Source organism: Plodia interpunctella, chromosome 20 (assembly GCF_027563975.2).
Source record: "Plodia interpunctella isolate USDA-ARS_2022_Savannah chromosome 20, ilPloInte3.2, whole genome shotgun sequence".
In the NCBI taxonomy this organism is placed as follows: Eukaryota; Metazoa; Arthropoda; class Insecta; order Lepidoptera; family Pyralidae; genus Plodia; species Plodia interpunctella.
Window position 1 is genome coordinate 1,774,950 of NC_071313.1, and position 10,937 is coordinate 1,785,886.

General features: G+C 33.2%; 1 protein-coding gene and 1 long non-coding RNA gene across 2 annotated transcripts; both read left to right on the forward strand.

The window, feature by feature from the left end:
• Positions 1-3,819: 3,819 nt before the first annotated feature.
• LOC128678662 (general odorant-binding protein 28a) lies at positions 3,820-4,632 on the forward strand. The gene has a single exon (XM_053760374.2). The coding sequence runs from the start codon at positions 3,954-3,956 to the stop codon at positions 4,584-4,586; it is 633 nt and encodes a 210-aa protein (XP_053616349.1). The 5' UTR covers positions 3,820-3,953; the 3' UTR covers positions 4,587-4,632.
• Positions 4,633-6,658: 2,026 nt separating this feature from the next.
• Positions 6,659-10,544, forward strand: LOC128678663 (uncharacterized). The gene is made up of 2 exons (XR_008405662.2): positions 6,659-7,011; positions 7,864-10,544. It is a non-coding gene; the product is annotated as an uncharacterized LOC128678663 (long non-coding RNA).
• The last annotated feature ends 393 nt before the right edge of the window (positions 10,545-10,937 follow it).

Below are 10,937 nucleotides of genomic sequence, written 5' to 3' on the forward strand. Positions count from 1 at the left end.
GTAGTAAAGTTTTAATGAGCTTATACTAATGTAAAAATGTATGTTTGAAACTTTGAATGTAATGTCAATATTTACGATGATAGTGGGTTTTGAGATACATTTACTTGCTTAGTAGTAAGCATAAGCATTTTTCCTACACATTTTTGTAGGTAAATGATAGACTTAAGTTTCTTCGTATAAAAGACATGGTGTTCTTTTTAATATACAAATTGTCTGTCTCAATCACGTCGAATGAAACACACATAAGTACGTAAATTAAATTCCAGAATAATTAAATAACAAAATAAAAAATATTTTATCTCTCATTTTATTGACTGTAGTTTAAAAAAATCTGGATCGGATTTTATTCATCTTGTAAGTAGCGGTACACAGCAGAATTGTAAAACATTAAAAATAAAACACCTGTAACATCATATATACATATTTCCAATAGTCGTAATTTATGTTCTGCCTACCATATAAGTATTTAGTTACGTTACCAATAATTTTGAACAATATCAAGAGAAACAAAGAATAAGATAGGTATATCTTTGATAAAGGATTATAAACAGGCGTTTGTGAGTTTGTATGTTTGAGGCGGGTCATCTCCGAAACTGCGGAACCGATTTTAAAAAATATTTAACCAGTAGGGTATAGGTACACATTATCCAAGATTGCTATAGGATATATTTTATCTCAAAATTCCTACGGGAGCGAAGCCTTGGGCAAAATCTAGTCTTTGATCTTTATCAGACTATGCGCTAAATGTCCTTCACATCGTGAGGAAACCTGAACGCTGGTTGACAGTTTAAATTAACTAGTGTCACCAGACGCGGTAGTTGGTAGTAAAAGTCAAGTCAGATGTCTTTAGGCGACTTGAATAAAATCTGACATCAGTGTTAGCAATTAGCACACTCGAAAAAAATGACTTATGTCCTTTGACATAAGTCATTCTTTTCGAGTGTGCTTACGATGTGAAGGAAAACCTAAGTGGTAGTGGTTGGACCTCTATGTAATCTAAGCTTGGACCATTGTAGTTCAGTAAAGGAGATGTCTCATCTACCTTATAACAATTATTGTCAATTTATAATACTAAATAGTATTTTTTAAATATTCCACATAAAATCTTTAATAGTTGTAGTAGGTACACTAGGTCTTAAAAAATAAATATACCTACTTCGGTAAAAATGGTATATTGCTATAAAACTGTGTTTTAAAATATATTGGATGAAATTTCTTATGTAATAAGAAGCACCATAACAATGATAATAAAGTGACGTTATTATGCAGATATAATAAATTATATATAGACAATGAATACAGTCTTAAGTAATCATTTTTTATTTATATACATTATTGTTGTTGAACTATCTGGAGTGGATTTTTTTACTGAAAATGTATAAGAAACGTTTATCGATAAACTAATAATACCTACATGAAAAATATACCCCAGAAATGGAAAACGGAGCGTAGGGCGTCCGGCAGCTAGATGGGTCGACGATGTAAAGGAAATTGCTGACAACAACTGGATAAGGATGGCCCACAGAGATGGTTGGTGGAGACGGAACTCCTTCCTTAAGAATATACAAATATTTGAAAAGTAGCTGAGAGAATATTTGAAAGTTTTGTTATAATTATTTGTTTTTATGGTTACCAAGTTGAAATAGTGTAAGTATGCGCAGTATTCCGTTGGTAGACTTTCTAATTCATTTTGCTTTACTGTCTCTTTAGTGAGGACCGTTCGTGTGAATTATTTATATTAATTAACATAATTGTTTCTGTAAAATGTCTTTGTGTCTGTAAATGTTATGGGAAATATGTTATTCTCATGATGAAATGTAATATGAGAATAAAATACAACAATTACATTGTATGGTCACAGTCGTAGCTCCGCAAATTGAGCGTTTCGAAAAATATGGCAAAACCCATTGCATACAGAACAGGTACAAAATATAAGGCATACAGAAGATAATCTGTTTCCACTTTCTGGCATTCTGGCAAATAAATGTTAATTGAATGTCTTTTCGATACTCTTAACAACAAAAAGACATTTTGAAAATAACACGACTCAGAAAAATAGATTGGAATATGTTTTATGTTAATATAGCAACAAAATAAAAGGAAAACTATAATAATTGTAACTAATAATGTCATTAAAGAAACATATTAAGTACAAAATGTTAAAAATATCCTTTAATCTGTGCATGTGACTACGAACGAATTCATGTTATCCTTCTGGACATTCAATTATTTTAACAAGTTATCACGCAAATCCACAAAATGGCCAGTTTCATAATGTTACGGCCTAAGCTAAAATGTAAAGTTTACGAAATTTTTACTTCTTTATAATGTTAGATATTATGTCACTTCGTTTATACTATAGCATATATATATATACGTTTTTATGAAACGAATTTAGTAACTAATTATTATTAGTGTGTTTATTTTTATAGTGGTAGATCTGCATTCTAGAACTGTAATGCTGGTTAAACACTATCGCCGAACTCAGACAGAGGCTGACACGAATGAATGAACATTGCGTATTTTGTATGAGAGCTGTTTTTTACTTATAACCAGCAATGTATGCCGAATCCTTTAAGGTTTAGTGAATTGTTCAACAATAGTGTATACAACGACAGTGCTTAGCTGTTTACCCCACGGCGTAATCCGGTTCACTGGATAGGTACGTAAACCTATAAAAAGGGCTCTAAAATACAATGATACGAATACAATAATGCCTTATTACACAAATTAGCAGAAAAAAATCACACACAGATAATATAATGAATTGACAAGGGTTGACTCGAAGTGATTCGAATCAATCCGTATACGACGAGTCAGGAGAGTTTAATTTGTAGTTGTGTTTCATTTTCATTTAGAAGAGGCAAGAAGCTTTAGCATGTTTAGATTTTGTGCCAAATAAAAACACAATCATTTTTATACATAATTCATATAGGTACCTTACCTACCTACCGTTTGCTAAAGTATTTACTTACCACCTACCTATACCTGCATTCTTATTTTTATTATTTTTTATTGAATAGAGAAAAATGTGATATACCTATTATACAAATACATTACAAATACTTACGTGTGATTTCCTTAGTTTTAAACGACCAAATAAAGGGTTGAATTGTATTCATTTACTGGTTTCATTTACGTGCTATATTATATCTAAGTAGTACTATCATGTAATTCACTAGGTATCATATTGCATACATGAAGGTATAAATATGTAAGAGGTAAGCGTTTGTGAGTTTGTATGTTTGAGGCGGGTAATCTTCGAAACAAGGTACAAAACTGATTTCAAAATTCTTTCACCATTAGAAAGGTACATTATCCAAGATTGCTATAGTCTATATTTTATTTCAAAATTCCCACAGGAGCGAAGCCCCGGGCAACATCTAGTGAATAACACAATTAAAGCTGTAGAATTTATTGCGTTCAGTAATTATTTGAAAAAAATATGTTTGTGTTTGATAGTCACTTTCATGAAGAAGGTTATCCATAATCTTGTAATTCCCGAGGGAGCGAAGTCGCGATGCACATAGAGAAGAGGAAAGATAAGCTTCTAAAATGTTCGACTTTGGTTTTCACGATATTCATCAAGACAATAGTAAAATAAATCTTTATGAAAGCATCTGACACTTTCCTACGATTTTCTACAGGGTAACATCAAAACAGTTTATACTTATATAGTATAGGTTTAGTTAACAATTCTGTTAACTACAAGCGATTATAGTCTACAATTTGCATTCAAATACCAGCGGAAGTGTTAATAGCTTAAGTCCAATTATTTATTACCTACACACCGTTCATAGACCTGTGTATGTAGACTGTTATCACATTCTCTATCGCATTTACTGCCAATATTTTACAACGAACCCTGGCAAGCAGTGGCGACACGTCATCCATATAGAAATCAACTAACAATCAATTAAGCGAAACTCAACTTCGAAAATCCAGTTTAAAATATGAAGGTAAACAGAGCGAGAAGGCCGCAAGAGCAGCCTGGCGCGATGGCACCATTCTCAAACATTGTATCTGTTATGCTGCTGCTAATCTTCCTGTCAGCCTTCTACCTGGTTATTTCATTTAAACCCCTAACGAAGCAAGATCACATCGAACGCATCAACAGAATGAACCAGGAAGTGGAACCGTTCAGGAAGAATTTATCCGAATGCGCACGGCAAGTCAAAGCGTCAATGGCGGACGTCGAACACTTTTTGAAGAGGATACCCCAATCTACGATGCAAGGGAAGTGTTTAGTTGCCTGCATTTTGAAAAGAAATGATATTATAAAGAAAAACAAAGTGGTACCGGAGAATCTTATAAATGCCAACAAAGCGGTGTACGGTGAAGACGACGAGGTTATGAAACGTCTAGGACTTGCTATAGTTGAGTGCACGGGAGTAGTGCAAGGAATATTTGAGATTTGCGAATACGCGTCCTTATTCAATGACTGTATGCATATGAAAATGGAACATATTCTGGACAAAGTGATGATGGAGCGACGGATGGAAGCGCTGGGACAGATGACTGCAAATAATGACGATTGGACTGAAGAAGAAGATGAAATCCTAAGACTAGCTAAAGACGAACTGTAGTGTTGGAAAAATTATATTTTGAAATAATGAAATTATTTTATTCGCATTTTTTTTATTTGAATTATTAATTGTTCAACTTAGTTTCTAGTACGATGGCATTTTTGTCTTGATTAGGGTCTCTGCTCGAGAATTCTCACTTAAGAGAATTCTCGACGGTCCGTGCGATGCGTGGGCGCATTCTTTACGGAAGTTTGAGGTATACCTACTGAGTGAGTGAAACTATATTCGTATGTATCTAGTAACACAGCGAGTATAGTCGAAATTAACCTTTTGTCATGCTCGTAAAATTTATGTTTCGAGCCATATACCTAAAGTGAGCTTAGCTAGAGCGTGAAGTAAAATCTTCTTAAATTGAATGGGAAACAAAGTAGGGAAGGCTGAGGAAGAGATAGATGGAGTGCGTTATCCAGGATATGGCTAACAAGTTTATTTGTTAAACATATATAAAAGAAAAAACTCTTAATATTCATTTCGCTACCACTTTTGAACGGCTAAACCGATTTTCGTGAAACATGGCTAAGAACACTCGGGATACAATGACAAAAAAAAAAAACTAAACGAAAATTGGTTCATCCGTTGGGGAGCTACGTTCAGTCATACACGTTCAACTTATAACATCTTTTTGCGTCGGGCGTTAAAAAGGATGTAACAGATCGATTTTCATCAGGCAGGTAGAAGTTGAGGAGATAAGCTGTACCGACTCCACATAAAATGGGATAAGGGTAGGTGGATGGTGATAAAATAATATCATATACAAAAGTAAAAAGTTATGAAACAAAAAAGGAAAGACATTAATAAGCAATATGCGCTATGCGTAAATATTATAAACTTAAGGAAGACTATAAGTTTGACCGCTTTTACATGTCTGTCATGTCGCTTTTACATGCCTCAATATATTATCTACTTGGATTGATTTTATGTACCAAACGTGGTCAATGTAGATTAAATTATTTACAATGGAACTAGGGAATTCCTACATGCCTGAAGGACACTTCACTGCAGAAATCATTACACTTCCACTGCACAGACTGTACCAGACTGTACAGAAATTCATAATACAATCACTTGACTGAATAATATTTGCTCATAAAAATGTATTGTACCTGTACAGGTAATTAAATTAACATTTATTTAATTTGCAATAATTATTATTCTTGTATTATTTAGTTATCATAGTACAATGGAAAAAAGACTTTGTAAAAATATATATGGCTCTGGCGGAATCATGCCGTGTTCATAAAAACAATAAAGTTCGTTTTGTAAATGCCAAATTTTGAAGACATGCTTTATCTTTTTTTTGTATAACAGGAAACGACCTTATTGCATGGAATTGCACATTTATCCCGCCAGAGTATAGCACTGTATGTTAGGTACACAAAAGCTTTACTGGCTTTTGCTATGTCGATTAAAACATTTATTTTAGAGTATATCAGTTTATGACCACAGTTGACCAAATAATGCAGAACATAACCTATAATATTGTTAATATTTTCAGGATAATTCACTAAATCCTTCCATTTTCCTTTAAACTCGCACCACGATTGCGTAGAAGGTATTTTTGGTCGTAAATCTGCAACAATATTGAAAATTGGCGCTTTTTGCCTCCATTGGCAATGTTTGTGTAGCTTAGTTGTACCAGTAGCGCCATCTGCGCTGAGTTTTGCGTAATATGCCCTACATATGCGTAAATGTATATGCGTAATATGCTATTAGTAGGTACTCCGCACCGAAGTACTTACTAAATCCATGCTTAAAGCTTAAAACTTCAAGCGAAATATACCACTTGCAACAACTGATAGTAAAGTGTGTAAGTTCTTTAAAAAAATGTCATTGGCAACATTGAGTGAGTTGAGTGTTAAATTTTTTCGATGTCCTCTAAATATGTATTTCTATTAACATTACTTTTCTCCCCATTTATAATTATATTGGCAAAATTTATACAAAATAATAATATCTACTTATAATTTTTATTTACTCTGCCCTATATCCGTATGTATCATACATACTTATTATATTTATATGCTATGTATAATATATTTATATACTTTTATATTTTAGGTTACACACTGAACCGTGTTTCATATATTCATATATCATATATATAACATATTATATTCCGTATCAATGTACCGTACCTTGACGTTGGCAAAATCATCGTTTTGGCGAACGATGGAGCCATGAAATTAAAAAAAAAGTCATTGTCGCATTTCTTGGTTCGGTAGTTCTTAAAATCACAAGCGATACAAAATACGAAATTAGTGTCTTCTAATTTCGTATTTTTAACAAAATTCAGCAAATAATTAGAGCCGTTCCATACAAGCGATTTTATGTACTATTTGGTTCAGTTGTGTTGTCATGGTTATGTTTTATGCAGGTCGTGAATATTGAATTTATCATGAAGCCGATTTATAACAAATGCAATCTGGTAAGATTATTATGGTTATAAAGTTTTTATACATGTTCACTAAACAATGCGCACCCAAGCTTCGCAATTCCATGAAAGGCCTGGCCATAACCTATCTACATTACCTTCTTGTATTCTAAAGTTGGACTCAGCAGAATCTAAAACTTTGGTCATACCTAATTTCGGGAGGGTTGTTACTATGTACTGGGCACGCATAGCAAATGAAATAATAAGCTTAATGATTAGGCAAATTTTTGGCCTTTAATAACAAATAGTGGAAACTAGTCTTCATGCACAGGTTATAAAATAATAATGAAATATTTAAGGGCCCTAAATCACCAGTGTGATTAAAAAACTTCAAAATCTTAATTATCTCAAAATATTAAGATATCCTTGAAGTAAGTTTGAGACTTGAATTGTGTATAACTCATTGATGGTTACCACATAAATTAAATATACGAGATCCAGGTCAATAATCTTAATAAAGTTATTTTTTGTTTCTTGATAAGTTCTTCCATGGATGACCAAGAATTGAACCTGGGACCTCTCATGTAGCATTCCATGCTGGAACCAATTATTAAGCCACACAAAGGAATATGCTTAACATATTATTATCTATACTATTATTATAAAGAGGTAAGCGTCTGTGAGTTTATATGTTTGAGGCAGGTAATCTCAGAAACTATTGAACCCATTTCAAAAATTCTTTCACCATTAGAATGGTACATTGACCAAGATTGTTATAGGCTATATTATATCTCAAAATTCCCATGGGAGTAAAGCCCCAGGCAACATCTAGTGTTAAATAAACATCTAAGTAAGTATATATATTTTTACATTTTCAATTGTAAAATGTGAACTTTTTTATTTTAGGGCCAGTACATTGGAGAATGCATCAAATACATGGAAAACAAAATACTACACAGAACTTATTGCACAATGCTAGAACTGAACAGTATAATTCCTGCACAACCAGTGACCAATTTTTATGATGAGAATTTTCCTATTGTGTGATAGATATGACAAGAAATATTATGAATTGCATTTGTTGACCAGAATGTATTACTTTCTATACTACTCATAGGAAACTAAAAGAAAATCTACAAAAGATGTGAAATATCTCCCAATACAATCTTATGAGAATAAGAAGAATAACGAATTGAAGAAAATTTGCAGTTTTGCACTTCCTGAATTAACTGAGAAACAATATTGCTAGTTTTATTTGTATATATCTATTTCATGGTGGCTTTAATAATGACTAGCACTGAGAAATGAAGAGCAATTGAGAAACTATTTGCCCCATATTCAAATGAAAAGTTGTTCTGAATGGTGTTCTAACTGGTATCTCTGGTATCTTTCTTGGCCTGAATCAGCTGAGATATTCTTTATAGAACTGTTTTCTTACTCGTAACAATAAGTAAAATAATCCCTATTACACGTGCGAAATATTCCAATAGTGCATTTGCATCTGACAAATTGGCAATGAATACAGTTCAAATATTTGCCTGCACTGGTAAATTTCTAGCACAAGCACATATTTGTACTTTCATTGATTGTTATTTATCTGCTGTTCTCAGTGTGTTGTGACCATTTCTTTATCTGTCCATTGGACCTGCAATACAAGCTTAGTCTGGGACATTGAGTGTTGTGTATATACTCTAGTCATTTCTCTCATTTTGATGCATGTCATCAAGTTTGTAATATAAAGAATAATGATAATATAAATTATCGCAAATAATATGTGATAATTTATATTATTATAATACTGTCCTGGTATTTTCAGAGTAATTTTAGGGACAAGTTAGTGACAAAATATTGCGTCTATATCCTCCTAAGACCCTGCATACTACTTAAAGAACAAAATGACTACCAGATTTGAGTCCTGCCTATACAAAGCAATATATCGTCTATGCGCTTGCCAAATCTGATATGTGCATTAGAAAAACTTTTCAGGACAACATAAAAACTTTTTTATTTGTAAAATATTATCTTCTGAAATAATAAATATATGTCCAAATATAGCAGAACTATATTTTTGTCTAATACAGTAAACATGTTATTACACTCGTATATGAATGCAAAAATATTTCAAGTTTTGTTTGCTGCCTCAAATGATGATATGTGCCCAAAAGCACATGTAAGATTGTGTAAGGTTATCTGTGAGATTGGTGTTAGAAAATTATGCATACTATGTGCTTAAGTAAGCCCATACCAAATTCAGATGACAGAGTCTGTGATGCCATAATTCCTGTGATGGCTCAGCTCCACACAGATTTGCAATTTCAATAGCGTCTGACTGCTGTCCATCAGTAGACGAGTGAATCTCCGCTAATGGTTGCCTTGAAACCATAATCTGATACGCTCCAATCAACTCGCTTCCATCTGCTTCTGTGTCCAGTTGGTAGACTCCATTCATCTTCATAGCACTTGCAACAACAACCTTTCCATAGTATATTTTACATTCATGTGTCTCAAAGTGCACCTCTAATCCTTTTTCTGTAATTTTGTTGACAATTCCGGTACGAAAATAACCTCAATTAATTTGGTACTTTGTTTACATCCTTTCGTGTATAGTTCTACTTCACCATGTCCTTCACTGTATATTTTATGGTTATTAGCCACTGTCACCAACCGCGGAGAGTGCTCAACATAGTTTTTCAGAATATTTTTGTTGTTTGTCATCAGTGTTGCCACCGAAGTATCAAGCTCTAGAAGCGACCTCTAAAACCACCAGAAATCCACTAACAAAACTCGCGCCAGTTTAAAAAAAATCGCAAATTTTTCCACCAACTTTAGGTATTTTTAACAAATTTTTGTCTCGAAAGAAAATAATATTTAAAAGATACGTTTATTGGAGAAATAACATTAAAATTACACATTATGTAACAAAAATAATGAAATTATATTATTCAGTCATCAAGTCATCTTCAGATGAGTCGTTTCCGTCCGTACCATTATCGTCAGTCTCCGATTGGTACGACTCTTTGGTGCTAATTAATATCACAATATTGTTTGGGATTTCATAGTCGTTGCAGCATTTTCCCGCTATCTTATCAGCGTACTCTTAAAATAGCACTTAAAAGATTAAGCCCCATCCTGTTTCTCTGCTCGTTTTTTATTATATTCATACTGCTAAACAGTCTTTCCACATCGGCGTTGGAATGCGGCAATATTAAAAGAGTGATCGCAAAAGTCGCCAATTCGTAAAATCTTGAAAGCCCTTGTGCATCTTTGAAATGCAGGACTTCATACCAAAATATTTTTGTATTTTTGGTTTCCTGCCATTCCAATAAATGGATTTGTCGCCATTGATCGTCCACTTTCGCAATGAATTCAGAACTTTTATTTAATTGAGCCATAATGTCAACTAGATCTTCTTTGTTATGACTAAAGTGCTTTTTCGACACTTATTTGCGAATTTTTTTTCATTAATTCGACATTTTCTGGAAGCCTATTTTTTATTTCGTCAATTAAACTCACTATAAATTGCATGCACCGAGTCCGCACTATTTCTTCTTCTTCCCTTGGTAATCCCTTTTCTCGCATTTCGAGTATTTGTTTTTCGAATCGGTATCCCAGATAGCATTTTGGATCTAAATAGTCGCGGACATTTTGGGTAAAAATATTAATTTTATGTGTAGGTAACGTAATCTTGCTGACAAGCATATCTATCAGGTTGGTCAACTCGCCACATAATAATGTGTGGCGAGTTCTGTATCTTTTGACTCGAACATTTTATTAACTCTGTTTATCTCAATCAATATTGGATATAAAAATGAAATATACGCATAATTTATCTCGTTCGCGTACATAGAGTGCAGTGACTCTGCCGTATGACATCTTTCATGCAACTTAGCTATAGAAAAATGAGTTTTCAACTCTAGCCATTGCGTGTATACACAGTCTCGACACAGCAGACTCTATTGACAGCCATCTTGTTTGGCATG

Excerpts from the sequence above, each read along its gene's own strand:
- LOC128678662 (XM_053760374.2), top strand. The coding sequence starts at position 3,954 with ATGAAGGTAAACAGAGCGAGAAGGCCGCAAGAGCAGCCTGGCGCGATG.